At 28.4% G+C, this 22,869-nt stretch overlaps 2 protein-coding genes and 1 long non-coding RNA gene across 3 annotated transcripts; 1 reads left to right on the forward strand and 2 right to left on the reverse strand.

Annotated features, from left to right (window-relative positions):
- The first annotated feature begins 3,879 nt into the window (after positions 1–3,879).
- On the forward strand, positions 3,880–4,679 carry LOC111033062. The gene is made up of 2 exons (XR_002604366.1): positions 3,880–4,297; positions 4,365–4,679. It is a non-coding gene; the product is annotated as an uncharacterized LOC111033062 (long non-coding RNA).
- A 2,655-nt stretch (positions 4,680–7,334) lies between these two features.
- Positions 7,335–12,498, reverse strand: LOC111033046 (zinc finger MYND domain-containing protein 11-like). The gene is given in 13 exon segments (XM_022313620.1): positions 7,335–7,918; positions 8,468–8,596; positions 8,662–9,390; positions 9,547–9,663; positions 9,727–9,923; positions 10,063–10,178; positions 10,243–10,409; positions 10,495–10,587; positions 10,657–10,818; positions 10,876–11,000; positions 11,064–11,215; positions 11,272–11,379; positions 12,199–12,498. Coding segments are annotated over 12 exon segments (2,121 nt in total). The 5' UTR covers positions 11,283–11,379; positions 12,199–12,498; the 3' UTR covers positions 7,335–7,795.
- A 1,324-nt stretch (positions 12,499–13,822) lies between these two features.
- LOC111033047 (sentrin-specific protease 1-like) lies at positions 13,823–17,559 on the reverse strand. Its single transcript, XM_022313621.1, is given in 2 exon segments — positions 13,823–14,802; positions 17,450–17,559. Coding segments are annotated over 2 exon segments (660 nt in total). The 5' UTR covers positions 17,504–17,559; the 3' UTR covers positions 13,823–14,196.
- Positions 17,560–22,869: the final 5,310 nt, after the last annotated feature.

Below are 22,869 nucleotides of genomic sequence, written 5' to 3' on the forward strand. Positions count from 1 at the left end.
TTTAACATGCACATACACATATATAATTTATTTATTTTATTTTATTTTATTTCATATACATAATATGAATACTGGGCCCCACTAAGATGACTCGTGTGGGGGGGCCCAGGAATTCAGAAAAATAATTACATATAAATTACAATTATAAAGTTAAAAAGAAATTTACAAAAAGAAATAAGCGTATGAAGAATTAAGGTGTATACAATTTGAGTTAGGTAGCTCATAATAGTCAATATCTATATTATTTATTAATATAATAATATGTAAACAAAACACATTTAACTTATTACATTTATTTTTTAATTAACGTGAAATTAACGAATTTCGTGATTTATGTTGGGAGATTACAATATTAGAAGTAATATTAGATTACATTAGTGTAGAATATTTTTTTTTTAATGTAACGACTTAAATGCGTAATTTTATAATAAATAATTATTAATTACGCTACATAATATAAAGTAAACAAAAAACTAAAAAAAGTCAAAAATTGTAAATATCTATAAATAGCACACAAAAGCTTAAAAAATATGATTTGCCTGATAATTAGTTAAATAAATGTTCGGTAAAAATTTTCAAGTCTCAACAGTTGAATATTTATTTTTGTTGCAGCAAAAAAAAAATCGATTTCGTTAAAAAATTAGTTTTGTGTAGAAATTCCAGGTTTTTCAAATTGTTTTTAGTTAGATACATTTGTATTTCTGAATATATTTAAATTTAATTTACAATTTTTCTTTTGACCCTCAGATTTCCAACTATATACTCAATACGTTACAAGTAACCACCCTCGAAATGGAAGTTTAAATATATTTTCTACTAAAACTGTCAAGACACATTTTTTTAAAACTTTGAGACAAATAAAAATTTGACACAGCCCGAAAAAAAAATGAAAAAATTGAAAGTGGATGTGACCCTCTGAACATTGTTAATGTCCCCTGGGGGTGAAGAAGCATTCACCCCCCCCCCCCCCTTAACAACTTTTAATACAACTAGTAACTACTCTCGTTGTCAACAAAATAATAATTATCAAAATTTTAACTTTTAGGTTCACCCCCCTCTCCCTTAAAAACTGTCCTGGGATGCCCCTGAATCCTGATTATGTATTGATGTATTTTGTGATACTTACTACTTAGGTCTTAGAGAATAACTAGTGGATGATTTTTTATCCAGTTCTTTATATTTTCATCTATAATGTCCTTTGTAAATTGTAGGTTTAGTAGATGGGATGCCCCCCACTGGTGTCGACCATAATTTAACACTCGGTGTTAAAATCACAGTATTTTGATTGGCTGTTGTTGTCTTTTTAATATACCAGAGGTGTTACCGTTAACTATTAATACTGTTAGTACTATGTATATTATAGGGTCTCATTTTGGCTGAGACTGTATCTACCGGTTTTGAATATAACGTCGGGTGTCCCGATAAAGCGATTGTATATAATATAATTGTCCCGAAATTAAACTTCAATAATATTTATCTCAACGTCAACATTGTGTACATTTTAACCATGCTTATAAAATATCTAATGCCTAGAAAAAACAATATTGTTTTGACAAATGATAAAAAAATCAAATAGATTAGTTTATTTCTAGAAATGACTGACGAATTCCATTTAAAATAATTTTCCCTGTTAGGTACGATGACCAATATATTGAGGAATACATTCATTGTTTTATTTTTTCACCAAGACGAATTTTTTTATAACTTATCGGTAATTGATAATTTGTTCGGTCACTCAATCTTTTTAAAACTTTGTGTTAGTTTTTACAGTAAAATGTATAAACGTATGTTGTAGAGTATTAAGTGGTGGCCAATAGCCTTTGTGTATTTGTGTATTTTGTTATAAAAAAATATGATTTTATAATATAGGCAATAAATATTAAATACCCAAGTATTTTTTTATGTAGGCGGTAGACACAAAAAAATGAAAATGACAAATTATGGTATGTCTTTCTTAAGATACTGCGACAAATTGTGATAAATCGTAATTATATAAATTATACTATCCTATACATATTTTATTTTTTACCATTATGCAGCATCTCCAATTTTTGAGTAAGCGTCTCGGACTTGTGGCATTGACATTTAACTAGTGTTTACTGCACTTAGCACTTATGTATAGTATGGCGACATGGTTTAAGCTCAAGCATGACATCAATTTTTAACGAAACGCATCGAATTAAAGTAATAACGTATAGATTTCTTGATAATTTTAATGGATCGAAACAGTTAAAATTTGGAATAAGAATAGATCAGTCAATGAGAAAAAAATCACTAATAACTCGTATTAATTTATAATAATGTATATTAATATAAGTACGTTCTAAAGTATGCCGACTCATTTATGTATCGTAAAATAATAATTGGTAACGCTAGCTCTGGCAGTATTTCAAATTTTAATACCGGTAGGTATCCGGTATTTGTTTACTACGGGTATCTACAGTTTACCAGTTATGAGGTATTTTCGGTAATAACCAAAAACCAGGTAAATACCGAAAATACCGCATCCCAGTTATTCCTGAAAATATTGAGCCCCGGTAATATGGTACCATTGGTACCCCGAAAATTACCAAAGAGGAAATTCTATAGCGGAAAACGTTGCAAACTTTTTCAAACATTGCAAACTCCAGAATCCAGCGTTTAGCCTATTTACTTCTAGTAACCAGAATCGTGGTCGAATTTGCTTATAATTTTGCCACTATCACTATTCACTATTCATATTTATAACGACTTATCACGACTTTATATGTCTAAAGAACAAACTTAAGGCGGGTTTCCATTATACACGTGAGCGCATACGTGCATATAAATCCTTTGCTGTGATTGGTTGTTCAGGTTAGGTTACCACTCGATTATCCACGTTACCGTGTTTTTGGGCATAGCTAAACATTTTTCGTGCACTCGGCACACGACGCGTATAGTGGAAACCCGCCTTTACACCACGGTTACACAACATACCGCACCAAACCAAGACGTTTTCCACTACAGAATTTCCTCAAAAATAACATACCGTATACCGGTATTTTTCAAACCGTATCTCAGTAATTACCGGCATACCAAAAATACCGCCAGCCCTGAGTAGCGCGCTTCGTGGTAGCCGCACAATGTACACAACATATGAGACACGAAGCGGCCACAAGAATATCCAGATGGTACACTGGTATCCATATAAGTACCAGGTACCTAATGGCGATTAAATAACATATTATAATAAATAATAATCAGTACCTACCTATATAGGTAATAGGTAGGTATTTGTATTATAATTTATTATTATTTACGGCAGATGAATGAATATTTTAATTTATAGGTGGGCACATTTATATTTGCCAGTAGAATTTGCAATAAAAAAAAAAAATCAGAAGTCAGAAATAAATGTAATGAACAGTCGGAACACGAATTCGCGGTACACTCGAATTACTACGTTAAATAAAAATAACCGAGGGGTACCTGACGGTACTTGGGGCTTGTGGTACCTAATACAAGAGAGATGTTGAGGGATATGACAAACCATGTGTTATGCATAAATTATTTTATAATCCGTATGAAAACATCATTAATGCCATTTTTCCACCAGAGCTATAAACTATAATGGCTAACTGTTTACGTACTGTTTTATTCAATAAGATTTCGGTATTATCGTGGTATTAGATACCTATTTGTTATGATTATTAATTAATAAATTACTCCTCTATCCCAATAAAATACATAAATATATGAGTGTCTCAATTGTTTTTATTCGATCATATTTTGTTTTTTTTTTTTTTATTAACCTTACATCTTTACAAGTAGGTACCTATATTTTAATTCTTATTTAATAATATATATTTTGCATGGTGACACCAGCCCTCAAAAATCTTATTTTTGCCGATAAGGCATGATCACATCAATAATGGCTTTACAGTATGTTTTTCACAGCATGGAAATAACACTGTCTCCTGCTGTGGAAAGTGACGTCAGCCGAGCAACACTAAAATCGGGAAATTATTTGCATTAGGAGCTGAGTGAGCACATCTGGTTATTCTTATTCCTGTCATGACGGCGGCTGTAGATAACGATTACTTATATTAGTTTACTAAAGATAGTTCTATCTTAAGTCGTGACCATATTGCCTAGGTACTGTATGAACTGAATAATTGATTAATGAAATAATTGACATACTTGTCCGCGGTACCTACAATCTACATGTTTGATTTCAAACATATCAAGCAGTCTACATTTAAATCAATCCTAATTTAAACAAAAAAAGAAAAGATACAAGCAAAGTACACTTAGTCGGGTTTACACTACGTCGCTAGTAATATTATTACTACCTACTACTCGTATAATTCGCTATTAATTCATTCCACCTTTAATAAATATAGGTATACCGTCTACCTGGGTTCCACTAGACCGCAGTGCAGATCTGAAATGGAATCTGAAAGAGAGCCTGTCCAAGAATCCAATTTTTTTAGTGCCCCCAAGGTAAATAATAATTGGGCTTTTAATCTCTGTTCAAGAAAAAAATTCTGGTGTTCTGAAATGAAAATGTTGTTTTGAAGAAACGCCAAATTGGATACGGGTCGTGACTGCCCAATCAACATTCTGGTGGTGATGGCCTTTAAGTTGCTCGAAAGACAAAAAAAAAATAAAATATAAATTTATATAGTTAAAAATTATTGTTCCTCTGAATATAAAACCATGAATTAAGAAATATATTAAGTATATCTTAATTCATGTATAAAACTAAAAAAACATTTTTTTTTTGTAAAAAACACTTTTATAAATTGATAACCATTACATATAATACTGTAACTTGTAAGGGAGGTGTATTATTTTGGATAAAATGAAAAATTCAAATTATAAAAAATTGAGGTATGCAATCCCATTGGTTATACTTACAACAATAATGTCAACACAAAAACAATTAATTTATAAAGTTAGTTCTTTTTAATCTTTGTTGATAAGGAATAAAGGAGTTAAACATATTTAGAGTTTAAACCCTTTGGATCTATTTAGTTCTTTTTCATTTATTTTAGAATAGTCTCTTAAAGCATTCTATAATCTAGATTGTTAACAAAAATATGCAATACTTTATACAGATAAATTTTTGAATTTTCCAAAAAAAATTTAAACAAATAAAAGCAACTAGCAGGATGTTTCCTTTTAATTTTTCAGTAAAGAAAATGCACCAGCAATCAACCTAAATCTTATAGCTTACAATGTTATTCATAATTATAAATAAATAAGAACACTAAAAAACAGAGATTTATTCAATTTTATAAATATTTTAATAAACAATAAAATTGTATATATACAAAATATATATATAAGTGTATGTTCTATGTATATAAGCTAAAACATTCATATTAAATATACATGCTTAATGTTAAGTATAATAAGTTTCAAGTATTCGCAATTAACTTATTTGATTACATCGATTTTAAATCTACAACATTCACCAATTAGTTGAATTCAAAATACTTATAATATTATAAGATCTAATGAAACTAATTTACAATATTATTGGGATCTATAATGCAATAAATACAATCACCAACAATAGTTTATGATTTAAATAACAATAACATAATGATAAATACTGTTCCATTGAAATATCATGGTATATGATTAAATGATTCATACCATTAAACACTATACAAGTTAAAAGGCTTGATTAAATTAACACACTAAAGGATGGATTAATTATAAATAACATACAAACAAAAAATAAAATAAAAAAATGTATTGAGATCAAATATATCTATCTTGGTATAATTATTGAATTGTAAAAAAATATATATATGTTATACTATAGTATAAATATTCTTAAGTTCAAGATTAAGCATAAAACCTATCTACATACATAATAAATATATCTAATTATTTCTTCCCATTTATTTAGTGGCAATGGGTTGAAAGTTGAAACATATACAGTATTACAGTCTAATATGTTAAAATATTGCTTATATAAATTTTATAAATGCTTAGAAATACAACTTATATAAGTATATATTATAGTAATAAACTAGTAAAAATTAAAATAATATTGTGATAAAAAAGGAGAAAGCTGTTAGTAATAGCTAAATATGTAAAAAATATAATTTAATTACAATTATATATTTCTGATTATTCACAATTTTTTGAAAAGTTAAGTTTTAATTATTTAATTTTATAAAAGCAAGCTAAGTGAACTGCTATATATTTATATTAGTTTGTAAATATTGCATACAACCTTAGTTTAAGTTATTTATTTAGTTTTCAAAGCTCTTTAAATAATCTAAATACGTTGTGTATTACATTTAGTGATTTATACTTGCTAAAATGGAATTACTCCTTTAATTGTACACTTATTAAATAACTAACTTTAAAGCACCATCTTTAGAATAATTTAAACCTAACTCCTAACTATAAATAATAATAATAAAACAAAACAAAATAATATGTATAAAAAAGTCTATTTTTAACAAATAAGAATATTAATTACTCATAAACTTTAAAAAAAAAATGTACAAAAACAACAAAACAATATAAAAAAAAAACCATTACATTCTTGACTTTACTAAAATTTTTAAAATTATTTTCAAACAAACATAATGAAGATGATATAACAAATTAACTTTCACTATACTGCATCCAAAATATAATACATTTTGATCAATATTTTTAAATACATTAAAATAGATACAATAAGTGCTGATTATTGGACCCACTTTGAGACCAAAACATGAGTCCATTAACCAAATGAGTCAATAATGTGCAAGGTCTAGGATAAATTTGTATGTATAATGTATGTAATAAGTATAGATATATAATAATAAGATTTAAAATTAAAATAGAGAAATGTGCTTATAAATATTCATTGTTATTTATTTATTGAGTATTTCATCATATTCATTAAACTGTATACAATCGTACATGTAATTAACAATCATAGACAAATCAATAAAAATAATTTATTCAATGATGTAGTTTAATTTAATTAACCTATTAACCGTTATATAGTGAGTAAAATACTCCCATTTGTCTTTGTTTTAGTATACTCTGCAGAACCAAGAGAGTGCAAGTCAGTGACAAACAAAATATGTTGTAATCTACAAGACCTTCATGGTTTGTAGCCCCTCTAAATGGGAGAAATTTGACCTCATGCAGTTGTGCACTTACGATTAGCACACGGAATAGTTAGTACACGAGCCAGCCTAATTTGAGTTCAATAGGCAGATGAGTCAAGTAATCGCAAGTCCAATAAGCAACTACTATATTTTAGTTTGTACAAAAATCATTTAATGCAGATTGGCTTAAAAAAAAATAGGTAAAATTATAACATACAATTGTAGGCGTCGGGTTTTAAAAAAAACAAAACAAAATTGACCAAATATTAACCAAATATTTTAAGACGTAGCTGCTTGGATGTTCAAATACATTTTCATTATATTTTAAATATTTGATTAATATTAGAACTCTTTCCTTAACACACTATAGATGAATCAATCAAATACATGATAATGGTACAAAGTCAATCAGCAAAAATACATGATTAACATAAAAATTGTAAGATTAATAATACTTGTATGTTTCTGAATAATTTAGTTACTTTAAACTAATATTGTTCTCGTTAAATTTAATATAAGAAACTAAACATAAAATAAATTTACTCAATTAAGAGAAATTTGAGTTAGTTAGTATAAACTAGTAATACATTTTGAAAGGTTTAAATACAAATATATTGTAAGTATGTGTGTACATACATGGCAGATTTTCAACTAAAAGAAAACAATATTTCTTTAGTTAAAATACTCCCATAAATAGCTTAAGATCATCTTTTTCGACGACAATGCCTTTTATGTTCACTACTCCAGTGAATTAGTTGACATTTAGGACTACAATATGCTGTATTCCAACAACAATGGTAAATAGCTTCACTTTCACAATTCACACACTAAAAATAAAAGTTTTACAATTATAAATTAGTAATCCTAATATCGAGGGTATTATTGCATACTTGGTTTATCAGGATATTAAAAAAAAGAAATTTCATTATTTATTAAAAGCAGTGGTCTATCCAAAAGAAATATTTGAATGTGGAAAACCGACATTGAGTTTTATGTGATTGCCATATCCAATATTTTTTTATTTTCTTATTTGACAGTTACAAAATCTATGTAGCGATGTTATATTTTCATCAATTAAAAAATGTACGTACAAAAATATGGAATGAAAATTGAAATTTATTGAATAAATTATAATGATAGTCTTCATGATGTTATATCAAAATGTAATAAGTCTTAAAATGTTAAATACACAGACTGTCAACTTTTTGTAATGTATAATAATATGTACTAAATAAACTTTTAAAAAAACCATGGATAATAAATGGAAAAAATATTTTCATTTTTACTTTATCTATAGGCAATTAATTAATAATTATAAAATAAGTTATATGAATTAAAAAATATCTCTCTCGACTTTAAAATAAAAATAAAATTACCCATTGCTTTTTCTTCACTTCGGACAGTGCAATATTATGGTTTTCTTGCAATAAGGCAATCTCTTCTTTATGTTGTTCGATGAGTTGTTCAATAGCTTTACGTTTTTCACTTTCCATTTCAGCTCGAATCTAAAACAAAATATTTTGTTCTAAAACATAACATAATATAAAATATATTTAATTACAAAACTAACCTTGTTTATATAGCTTTTAGGCGGTTTTTTGCTAATTGGTTTTGTTTGCACTTTAACTGATCGAACTAAATCTTGACATGAAGAACTAACTGTTTCATCTTCAACAACATCAGGGTCTTTTAATCTTTCAGTTGTAGACGTTATATTTTCATCTACTTCATTTTCTTTAACTGGAGATTTTGTTTTCAACGGTGATGTACTTTTTGATGTTTTAATTCCTTCAGATGCATTAGTATTTTCTTTTGCACTTTTGACTTTTGTTTTTAAATGTTTAACTGGAGTATTATCATCATTTACAGGTTCAATAACTTTTCTAGGTCTACCTCTAGGTCTTTTTTCAACTATGTTCTCGGGGCTGTTTTTTTTCACTAATACAGATTTTTTTACAACTTTTTTTGGCGGACTTATTTTTTTTTCTAGTGATAAAGGTCTTCCTCGTTTTCTTTTAACAGGGGTTACTTCATCCTTTGATTCTGATTCCTCAGTATCTGTATCAACTTTTGGCTCAGTTTTTATCGATATTTTCCGTTCTTTAACCTTTCTTCTATCGTTACGTTTTAGAATGGGTGAAACTTCCACTTTAGGTGGTTCTTCTTCATCTTCTGAAGATGAACTAGAGGAAGAGGATGATGATTGTGTAGCAAGCCCAAATATAACTTTGTCTAGTTGAAGTTGATGGCGACGCAATTCTTCACATGCTTTGTTCCATTGAGAAGTTCGACCTTGAGACTAACAAAATAAGTGTTGATTTAATACAGTAAAAGTGTCCAGCCTTACATTAATCTTTAAACATAAATACATTTTATTTGTTTATATATTAGTATAAACAATATAGGTAACACATTTTAAAATTATATTAAATTATTAAAATATTTAGATATTAACCTGCAAAGTATGAATATTCACTGATATTGGTCGTATTTGAGTTTTGTCAATAATTCCAAGTTGGTGTTCACTGCCAAAAAATCTTACTTCATACATATCACCTTCAATTTTCAAAACCTAAAATATTGTTTTAGAATAAAATTATTATAAAAAATGAAGTCTTAATTTAATTGTAAATACTTTAGCTGGCCAATATGGAAAATCTTCTTGTTTTGCATACACTAATTCATGCGGGGGCTTACATGGTTTACAGAACCAAAATTTTGAATTTTTTTGTATTGAATATTTGTAACAATAGCGGCATCTCATTATCTCGTCTAAATCTCGATTACAATCTCTCAACATTAAACGTCCATAATCAGCTAAACTGCTATGAACTATAATATAAATATACATTTGATCATATAAAAAAAACTATTACAAATAGTCAAAGTTTCAATTAATTGTTGTATGTTTATATGCGTTTAATTTGTTTAGGTTTATGAAAGAAAGAATAGTTATGTTGTTATAATTTACCGCCGTGAAAAATAATAATATTGTGAACAAAGGTTAATATATCTGCTCGGAACTCTTCGACATTTTTATACTCATCATCATCAGCTTTATCTTCAATCATTTGAAGGTCAATAATTCTATAGTTCAAAGACAACTCATTACAAATATATATTTTAACCAAACAATACCAAATCAACTTACTTGAAAATAAGAAGATCTATCCTCCAAGGATCTTTGTCATTTAATGCACATTTCATGTTAAAATGCAAATCACTACCTTTTAGTTGACTCTGAAATTGAAGTCTGTCTGAAACATATGTCGATGGAGCAGTAGTAGCAATTTTGCGTTCTGACCATGGTAAAGGTATCTAATTAATAGAAAAATACAAATACATTCATTACTTATATCAAATGACAAATATAATCAGTATAAAATGTATTGAGGATAATTAATTTTTCTTTTAATCTACCAGTAGTATGATAAAGAAGCCTGTTAAGCTGGCTCTTTTTAATCTTTTTACAAGCTTCTTTAGTAGAAGCACAATTCTAAAAGAAAATGGTTATTTAATAACATTAAAAATTATAATTAGTTATAAGACTAATAGTAATATTTACTTTGCATATATTACAAATGAACTTATGCTTAACATCATTTTCGGGCAAGTCCTTTTTTTCAATACATGAAAGATGGAAAACTCGATAACAAGATGTACAACTTATCACATCGCCAGCACTGTGACATTGAAAACAGTACCAATCGTGACTATCTTTTTCAGCCTGTAAAAAAAATTACAAATTAGTAAATTATGTTAATATATTTAAGTATTCACTAACTTTTTCTTCTGGAAGTTTATATCCCTAGGTTTCAACTCCTGCTTTTGAACCTTTGTTACCAACTCTTTTGGTTAAAATCAAAAGACCATCGCGCACACAATAATTTAATTGTCTTCCTACTTCCTCTGTTGAACACAAAATAATTAGTTTTGAAAAATGTATTTTTTAATAAAACTTAAATATTTTACCTGGTGACATATTGTGGACTTTGGTCATATATTTTGTGATGCGATCGATATCTGGTACCTGCCTTTGAAAACGTATCACTTTCACCGCATCCCACAGCTGTTGAACAGCCAATGGGCATGATATACGGCGGCGGCTCATTGCCATAAATAATCTATCACCCATGTCAATTAGTACACCAGTTATTGACAAAGAAAAAAATGTGTATACTTTTTATTCATTTTAAAATGATGCAAGTTAAGCAACACTTGTCAAATTGGTAATTATTATTCTAATAATACAATGATTGCTCCTAAATACATGTCCAATAAACCCAATCTGAAAGTAAAACAAAATTAATTAATATTTATATATATTAATTATATCTATACTTTCCAATAAACTAAATACATGCGTCAAGTGTATAGGTATTAACCTAATAATAATTTGTCTTCATACTTAACTAAAACTTATACTTTTATTTATCTAAAATTTCTATTTGATAGTTAGCTAATAATCAAATATTTTTAAATTTAGGATTAAAATCCAAAATTTTAGATAAAAAAATATATTTAAATATGATCTTATTTAAAAGGAAAGCTTCTCTAAAAGGTGAGAAAATATGGAAAAATAATCAATTAACATGAAAGTCTTTCTTTAGAAGACTTGTTTTGGTAACTATTTAAACAAATGACTAAAGTTTCTATAAGTTATTGCAACCATGCCAAGTCAACTAGTCCAAATTCTTACATGAGTTTAAATACTATATGTATTTAGAATAAATTTAATTGGCTCGACAAAATTATGAGCATCGAGACTTCAATAATACATTATCGAGTTGATCAATAGGTTCATTATACATTAAAAGTGTTTTGTTGATTAGGTACCAATAGGTATAAGAATCGTATTTCAGTAAGTAAACAAATTACGACACAACTATAGGAACATAAAGCAACAGTCAACTCTTAATTTATGATGAGCTTGGAGACAGATAATTGTCATCTTACGAGCTCACAGATAAAAGTCTGAGCATATATTAAAGTCGTATAATCGACATGATTAGTGACACTCACAAATTGGTTCTTTGATCGAGTAATATCTCATCGATGGGCCAGTGGGTTTTAAAATTGATAGAACAACCAGGAATGAAAATCTTACGTTTTTAATTTGGTCGGTTCGACTGGACTTGAAGCTCGTTGTCCGGTGGTGATCGGCTGCTCACACGGAAACGGCGGCAAACGCGTTGCGGTGATGGCGACGTTGGCAGCCGGACGTCACCGGCGGGAAAACCTCGAATTCGAGCGACATCGCTGGACACGTTCAAATCAAAAACCGTACGAACGTGAAAAATATTATAGCGCAAAAACGAAAACAGTGATTAATATTGTTGTTTACAAACACAAAACGAAAATGAAAGGGATGTGGAAGGGGGCACGGCGAGTTTGGTTTTTGACGTTTTTGGGTGGGATTCCGCTCTTCTCTTCCATCGAACAATCTGTCCGCCCGTCCAACCAATTTATTGTCGACGCACGAGCGCATCAGTGTTACCAATCATTTTCAGTCAACTTTTGGCGGAATGGATTTTCATAAAATGTTCATGGTCGTCTGGGTCTTGGTATTAGATATGTTAAATGTTAAGTGTTATTTTTAAACAAAACAAAATATTCAATACACAATATTTAAGCAGACTGAGTTGGTAGGTACCTCCAAACTCCATAGTGCATTTGGTTAAGTGACAATGTGAACACTCAAACCACAAACTAAATGAAAATATATATTAATATACAGTATATACATATACTATATTTTCATATAATCTGTGGTCAAATCGTAGATAATATAGAATTTTGAATAGATTAGGTTAAGCCCCGAATGCATATTGTGTGTCTGGATTTTTCAAACGAGAAATCATAGAATAAGCAATTTATTATTTTAAAACAAAAAATCCAAAATAATGAAAAATAATAGAGCAGGTAGTATTCCCTCTAGAAGGGATCTATATCATGTACCGTGAAATTTAAATTTTTAGCATTTGAAACAATGAAACTTGCTCAACACATAACATTTTTACTGAAATGTACTTATTTTTAAATAAATAGTTATAATTTAGTACAAAATGTTTCATAAATTAAATTCAGACATTCAGTATTTGATGATATAGGTATAAATTATGCTTTGATGTGAAGCAAACTAAATGTCGTATTGACATACGAATAATGATTAAAATACGTTTTACAAGGTAGGGACCTAGGTAAGTACATTTTTTTAAATTTGTATTAAATAGTTTTTTACATAGAATTATAGATTCTGGTTATTTCACAATGACGTGTATTTTGTTTTTGTGTCTAAACCTACCTTTAGTAAAAAAAAATGCTTCGATCTTTGAACAAGGTTTTGTATTAAAAAATGTAACAATATCTCTTTTGTATGATCTATGCTACAAACTACTACATGTAGACTACATTTAGTAATATGTGATATTTACTCTATATGTATCAGTAGCTGGGACATTTGAGAAGTACAAAATTGAAAATCCAGTATGTATTTTTTTTTAAATAATTGATTTTGCTCTTTTGGTGACTCAAAAACGAATCACTATAGATAATAGATATAAATAATGTTAAGTGTATGTTGAGTAGATAAATTATTATTCAAAATATAAATACATGTATAAAGTATTATCTGTACTTTTTCGTGTTCTAATAACTTTCATTCACTCCATAGGCTATACAACAGATTTTCCAAAAAACTGAATGTGGTTACATAATAAAAAAAACATTACTATTCATTACAGATAATATTTAATCAAATATAACTGATTATTTCAACACATACCAATAAATTGTTGGATGATTTAACAATACAACTAACACAATCAATATTAAACTTAAAAATATAATGTATTAGTTATTTACTTATTATGGAATCAATAGATCTAATTTGAAAGTTTTTATTTAAAAGATCCAGTTTAAGTAAATTGAATTATTCAAAAAAAAGGAAAGTTATCATATACATTAATGCAATTATTTACAATATACTTATTCAATATAATTACTTTTTGTTTATTAAAACTAAATTATGCACAAGTGTTCCGACAACAGTTACACCTATAAAACGTATAGAGCTTATGCATCATTTAATTATTGTTACAGTAGCTTAAGTTTCTGGTACAGATTTTTTTAATTTTTTCTTCTTGATTTCTAATGTTATTTGTCTTCTGAATTTAGCCATGTGCTTTTGTGAAAAATTTAACGGAGCATCTCTTGATAAATATTCGGCAAACATGCAAACAAATACTCCACAATCCCAATAATTTTTTTGTTGAGGGCAGTTCTTCACATTCATTAATAACCAACCACTTGGATGAAAATCTTCTCCTTTTTTGTCAGCATGCTCCATCATCAAATATTTCAATATTAATTTTAAGCACTAAAAGTTACGTCCACCCATGCTATCATAATATTTAATGGATTTTTGTATAAAGCAAACATAAACTAAACACCAGTGATCTTCGATATGAATAGGGATAAACAATTTTTTTTTTGAGAATAAATCAATTTTTTTTGTCCACCGACAAACATGAGAATACCCATTGTCAGAAAGAGCTAGGTAAAAAAATGTATTAAATGCGTACACTGTGATGGGTGAACGTTTTGTGATAAGATCCATGTATTGATTGATAACTTCATCATTTAAAAAAAGATGAATGTTGTTGGGCTCCAATTCATAGTCTTCCATGGATTCCATATCTCCGTTTTCAACCTAAAATCAAATAAATATTTCATATAAAATAAAACTTGTTTCAAACATCTTTGAGCTAAAAAAATAATTAATATACAGTGAAACCTCCCTTAATGGACACCTCTAAATAGCGGACGTTTTTTCGGGGACGGGGACATTTTCACAATTTATGTATAGGAAAACCTCTTAATACAGGACACTCTAAATAAGGGACACTTTTATAACACTGATATTTAATAATTTTTATCTTAAATTAAGAATTATTTTGGAATACTTGAATAAAAACCTCTATTATTAAGTTATCTTATGTGTACATTATTAAACTGTATATGAAAATCTTATCTTTTCCGTTCAGTCACTTTATCGCGTCAACAAAATATTGTAACTAATGCATTGTCCTATGTGCGTTTAGTTGTGTTTATGATGCCAATATACGAGAACATTTTGGCATTGCTAGCAGTAAAAGGTATACGTAAATATGTATCTTCTATTGAGATACAGAATAGTTCATTGTACTCAAACACAATCCAACTAAAAAATGCCTTAACACACAAAATAATTACGCCTGCAATTAGTAAACAAACTAAAGTAACAGATTTTTTTCAGAAATGTTAGTTTTTATTTTTATTGTGTATTTAATTAATGTAAAAATAATATAAAATAAAATTATTGAATTTATTTATTTGTTTATTGAAAAAAATGTTTTCCTCTAAATAGCGAACAAAATTTCGGCGACCGAGAGTGTCCGCTATTCAGAGGTTTCACTGTATAAACATTTTTAAAACAGAAGTTTCAATACAGCCCGAGTTTTTGCCAGTTAATGTACAAAAACAATGTATGTAAAGTAAACTAAAATGCAACATTGTGAAACTACAAAAAGTTTATTGACAAAACTATAATTTTTAAATAAAAATGAGGCTAAGTCTAAGTCTACTGCTTAATGCAAAGCCACAATACTTTGAGACAGAGACATAATGTAGATGCATTTTCAATTATTCACCAACATTTTTATTAGTTATTTACAAAATAATATTATATTTATCTAAATAATACTATAATATTATTAATATATATTATATAGTATATTATATTATTAATATATAGTATATTATATTTATCTAAGTATGACAAAAAAAAAAAAATGTAATCCTTATTAGAATATCATTAAAAATACTCATCATGCTTCTGCAGTCAATATAATATTCATAAGCAATAATATGAATTTGATTTTTTTAATTCAAAAAATACTATACTTGAATAATATTACATATTTTTATATACATTTTTTATGTTCAGTGAGTCCACGTAAACAAAGAATATTGTATAACTCAATACTTTTTACATATTTTTGAATTTGGTTTATGGAATATGTTTCGCAAACCAATTTGAATATATGTAGAAAGTACCGAGCATGATTAAATCTTAATCATGGTACTGAGCGACAGTATTCCATGTTTCTGTGGATACACAAGATATAAAAATATCCAATGTTATTATGGTATACAGTAAAGTTAATTTACTTTTAATTTAATTTTAGTTCTTTATCTAGTCTATAAATAAACACAAGGTTTAAATAGTATTTTTTTTTGTTACACCGTAAGACAATACTTAAATAAAATGCGCAACAGTTGTCCCAAAAATCAAACATACAAATATTGTATATATTCATAGGTGTAGAATGGAGGGAAAGGGGTATAGCACATCCAGAATTCTGTTAAGCCCTTGCAGAATTCACAAGGAGTTCCGGCAGCTTCGTCGATACCACAAGTAAATAAAAACTTTTTGTGCTCTTCTCATATAAATTTATAACGCAACATTTTTGTATTTATTGTAGTTACTTTAAATGTGTAAAATATTTGAAAATAATTATAAATAATACAGAGCATTTTGCACTAATTACTTGCCCCTAAAAAACTAAAAACCATTGGCATATAAATATGAAAAACCAGATTGAATAATAATTTTTAAGGTTCAAGTTTTTAAAAACATAATGATTTTTTTTTAGTTTACAGTAGATACACCACTATGTAAATTTTAACTTTACTTTATAAGTTTATAAGCAACAGATGATTAAATTTATATGCATAACTAATTATAATTACCATTATATGTCAACTGTCCATACAGTATTAGCAGGACAAAATTAATCACACAAGCGGCCGCAAATGGTAAACTCTAAAATCAATGAATAAAATATTATCATAATTATAGGTTAGTACATGTAAGCATTTGAGAAACCTCAATATGAAATAGTTCAAATATATTCTAACTTAATAATATAATTTAAATGTACCTTTTACATCATTAAACAATACTGTAGGTATTCTTTGGACCTCCCAATATGAAATTCATAATTCTCAATTTGCAACATTTATTTAAATATATCTTTCACAATATAAAATAAGTTTCAAACACTAATTAATTTAATAAAACAATTACAATTGGCTTAAGCACAATGTAGATTATCAACAAATATTTGTTTTCTTTAGCATCAATATTAAAAATCCTTTACAAAAACTGCACTTCACGCACACGCTATGCAGACATTACAAACTATTATACAACCTGTATGCAAACATTAACAACAACTAACAAGCTTCACTCCGCACTAGCCAATAGTTCAAACATCCAGTTGATAGCTACACCACACTAGTTACTACCACAGTACCATGTGTATTGTAGTATTGTACCATAGACTGCGGCGACGCACACGGGAAGACATGCATTATTGCACTCCAAACTATTTCTGAAAAACATTGTTATTGTACTATATTGCTATCATCTTAAATCAAAACCATGTTGAATCTTGTGTGTTCTTATCATAGTACCTAATAATTTAATACCGTGTTATAAATTATGTTAACGAATTATTAGGACGACCACAGACCATGGTTCTAGTTGTAGAAGGATACCACTTAAAATGTTCAAAACCAATAATTGAGGTTTTTATATTTATTTTTACACGTTTTTCTCTTATTAAAATTTGTATTTACATTATTGATTAATTTAAATCATATAAATTATTCAAGTAGTTTTTGTAAATAATAATATGTTCACTTATCATTACCTCGTACAGTGTACAAGTTACAAATCTTGATATTGTTTTTTGTATGTCGTACATTTATTGTACATTGTATGCGTTATTGGCTACAACCTACTTACCTACTACCTACACGTCATATTATATGGATTTTATTTTGTATAACCGCGTAATTATTTCTAGGTACCATGTATCGACAAAGAATTAAAACCATTGAAAAACCAACCTTAAACTCATGATATCTACAATCTACTGACTACAAGTGACAACCAATCACATTCAAACCTCCATAACTAAAGCCATGTAACCTATAAGATAGGGTTTTTTTTATTTCCTCGGTTTATACGAATTATTTTGGTTAACACGAAACTCGAACAAATTTTAGGTACCATATTTTGTTGATTAACACGAACAGAAAAATGTCAATATGTACATATGTATCTATTTTCGTTTTATTACTCGTATAGTCGTTTGTCATTTAATCTTTATAACACAGTTTTATCAATATCTTATCTTATCCCTACTATTTATGTACATATTCTCTATTGTAGGTACACGTGTATACATGTGTAGTACATTTGTATGTGTGCAATCTAGTTCGGCTATAATTGCTCTCGTTTAAACTAATAATTGCTCTATCCATCAGTTGGTCAGTTGACTTTGTTGATGATTTGTTTTGTATACATAGCTGGAGTATTGACCAAAATGATTTTGAAAAGGAAGCAAATGTCTATAGATCTAAAAACTAAACGACTCATTTTAAAAAAAGTCGAAAAATTATTTGAGTGTAAAATAACCTATCGGTTTACACACATTTTTTTAACACGAACCGGTTATTTTGTGGTCCCGTCGTGTTCGTGTTAACGAGGGAGTACTGTATGTAAAACATAAATAAAAATTATAATAACTTTTGGATTGTGAGGGACGTTAGAACCCCCGTGTGTATGTAGATTGTAGAACACTATTTAATATTTGCATAGGTCTACAAGTACATATAAATATATAATAGTATATTACTTACAAGCGTGCACATGGAGTGTGTTATGTGTACCACTCCTGTCACTGCAAGTCAGTGGAGGCAGATAACCACTAGGTGAACATTTAAAATAAATAAATTACCCGTTCTAAATTAGAATTGTGTCTTATGACTTACGACGTGTAGTTCTATATTGAAATAAAAATATGTGTCTAATTCAAGTGCCTAGGTAAGTACTAATTATTATTTTTCTACGACCACTGTCGAGAAGAAACGAATATGTTTGTGTTATTAGATCTCGCGTATTTTATGCATTGCGCCCTCGGAAACAAAATATGCGTCCACGACACTTGAGTAGCGCATTGTTCGTGACATTAAATATTTATTTTAATATCCTCGATATTATGTCTGCATTAAAATCAGCTCTGGGACTAATGTTATTATATAGTCTCTGAAACACTGCAACGTATACACTTTTCATACTGCTTAATGTGATATTTCATTCGCAGATTGGGAACATTTTCACCGACGAATACCATTATTGAAACAACACGCACAGTTAGTAAAATGTTCAACAATATTTAATATACTTATAACCTATGCGTTTAAGAGGACGCCACACCCGCATGTGTTGTCTCCGTCTTACAAAGGAACAAGCAAAAACTGTTTTGCGCGGGACAACTTTTATCGTTCTGTGTTTGTAGTGGTATTGTCCGAGTTGCGGTCGCCATAGTCGAATAATTGCGGTCTTAAAAATATTGAAGGTAAAATTAACGTCTTAATTGCGGTCAGTATCCGGTTAACGATTAATGGTTACAATACGTTTTTGGATTGACTTTTCTCCCTCCAGATGAAGTGGGAAAAGTGTTTTTAGATTTAATCGCCGAACAACATATAGATTCAAGAGTTACTGAATTTAGTGACTATTTAGTATTTAGTCGATAATTATATTGGGAATGATGCTACTTTTTCAACCACACTCTGGGCAGCTTTGAACAATGATGTTTGGAGAACGAATAGTGGAAGTGAAGCGTTCAATTCTAAATTCAAAACTGAGAACCGATCGTCACATCCCAACATATTTGAATTTTTGAAATGTGTCAAAAATATTCATTGATACATATTCAAAAATCAATTCACTAGATTTGGAAACTAATAAAAAAGCGAGAGCATAAATCAGAAATTTACTAAAAATAAAATACAACAGTATTTGAAAAAACAAATTGACTAGCTGACATTTGTGAAATGTGTATCATACAAATATGAACCGGTTTAATATCACAAATGTAAATATATAAATATTTTAAAACATAATAATTATTAATCATATTTTTTTACCGTAACTAGGATTTTTACCTATTTTGATATTTTACCTGTTTTGATCCCGACCGCAACTCGGATTTTTTTTTTTTACCTATTATAATCTCAACCGCAACTCGGTATCAACCTCTGTAGTAGTGGCTCCAAAATTTCTGAACATATCGAGTAGAAAATTGTCTATGCAACAGCGTGCCTATATTTTAGATAACATAAATACAATAAAAGTTATTTGCTTCTAAACATTTTGTTTTTTTGATTTTTTCATTTGCTTATAAAAAATTATTGGAAAGTGTAATTAAAAAAAAAGCACTCTGTTGCACAGATGAAGTCCTTCTTTACGTGTTGTGAAAATTTGATAATTCTACAACAAATATGGTGCGAAAAAAGTTGTCCCGCGTTAAATAGTTTTTGCTATGTTGTACATTTGTAAGACGGAGATAGCACATGCGGGTGTGGTGTCCTCTTAAGGTATTAGTGTATTACAGATATTGTATTCCTTTAAATAATTTTAACTGGTACTAGAAATCATAAACCAATAAAACCATTATGCACCTACTGCAATTGAAGAGTATAGGCACTAGGCAGTTGTACATTTTAAATGAAACAGAAAATGGTATGATTTGTTACTGAACATTTATATATTTTTAATTTTGTATTAAAATGTAAAATGTACTTTACTTATTATATACTGTTTTTTTTTAATTCACCTAATTATTAAATGAACATTCCAAACAATTCGGAAATTAAAAATTAAAAAATAATTTATTAAAAATATGCATCTGTCAATAATGCTTTGATAATACAATAAAATAATATAAATAGAATAAATAAAAATTTAAAACAGTAAGATTACTTTATTTATTTATTTATGAAGGCTTAAAACGCTTTGGATAATTATTTAGCACTTTAACATCGGATAATATTTTCTTTTGTACTTATTGAAATTTGATGGACATTGATAATATGCATGGATGATACATGAAGGACGACGGTTTCTTATTTTTACAATCGTATTATATATCCTACTTGTCTTTTCAGCTTGGTTTACCTGTTTCAAGTATCTGAAAAATAAAAAGACGAAAAAATTATAACAAAAATGTTAAATAAATAGACATTTTTGAATTGTGACCATTTTATATTATATATACTTGGAATTTTTAATTGGTAACCTCAGCGACTTCAAACACTGGTTCTATGCTATGATATGAAGCTTTTCACCCACTTCGAGTAAAAGGACTTTACAGGCACGAAAGACGTAACCAGACATTTTTTTATAAGGGGGCGAAGTGGGCCAACATTTTTTGTCTTCTTTCTGTTTTTTGTACCCGATACCACAACTCTCCTTATCAGACAATATCTATAAAAAATAATACTATATTTCACAATGCATTGTCTGTAATCTATATTGATTATATTTGTATTATACATTAATATATAGGTATACAATTATATACGTCTTAAACAACTATATAAGGATTAGGGACAAGTTGTCTATTTTTATGGTTCGCAGCAAATCTTTCAGTAAATTCATCTAAATCCAATAATTTTACCCGTATTTGGTATTCCTAATTTTCAATCTATTAATAGACGTATTATTGTCCTTTATCAAATTGTCGAATGACGAATATTTATAAAATAGAATCTCGGAATTTAATTTTTGTTATACGATCGTTAACTATATGGAGTACCAAATAATATACACATAGGATTTAGTCGTTTTGGGACAATTATACAACATAATATTTAAAAATAAAAATCAAGGTTGCCAGTTCGAGGCCACTGACGACGTGCCTGGGCCTTTAGATACGATAATATATTATTATAATTTTTGTAGATTTTGCAGTTTTTACGGAAAATTATTTTATCCTGCATAGTGCATACATCATATCACCAATTCATCATAATAGATGTCATAAATTCGAAATTGTTGAATCCTGTACTCAGTGTACCTACAACCCGCTTGTAATTCTGTATCACTTGCATTTATTTGTATTTTTTATTGCACTTAGTCATTTTATTCGTTACCTATTCGAATAGACAGCAGTCTTTGACTCCTTCCAAATTACAATACAACATAGACTTATAATTAATTAAGTTCTTATCATTTTAAAACACAATTACCCTACTTGTGGTAACTCCTATAACTTCTTAGGTTTTAGTTTTGAGTCATTTTGAATCTTACAGCGAGTCTTGTTTAACTACCAATTTAAATTAAATTTAAGTATGGTTTATTATTATATTATAATTAAAAATATATTATTGTAAAATATGTAATATCTACCTATCAACTTGGTTATATAGACTACGCTTAAGGCTTGACAACGTAGTAAATACTGATAAAGGCTATATAAATTTATTAGGTGTAAATTCGTGCAAATATGATATGTTAACTGGCGTATTGAATAGGCAAAATAGGTACATTACTGCAACTGCAGTGTTGAATATTATCAAAAATACCTAATTATTACAATTTAATTGATCGTAATAAACTAATAACTAATAAATATGTATGCTCAGTTTGCGAGAGAAAGTGGTTAAAATGGCAATCCATAACGTGCGTCGTACCTGCCGAGAGCACCCAAATCCACTCCTCGGATCCAGTCGTATGAACGAAGTAGCTACATTCTCTCGGCAAATTGAGTAGTTATGAATGAATGAATGTATCCGATTTATATAGGTATAAAGTACAGGAATATCTGAACAGAACGAAAAATCCATAAGGAGACGAGGCGTGAGTCTATGAAAAATGTTT

The sequence above is a fragment of the Myzus persicae genome, unplaced genomic scaffold, assembly GCF_001856785.1.
Source record: "Myzus persicae strain clone G006 unplaced genomic scaffold, MPER_G0061.0, whole genome shotgun sequence".
NCBI classification, from domain to species: domain Eukaryota; kingdom Metazoa; phylum Arthropoda; class Insecta; order Hemiptera; family Aphididae; genus Myzus; species Myzus persicae.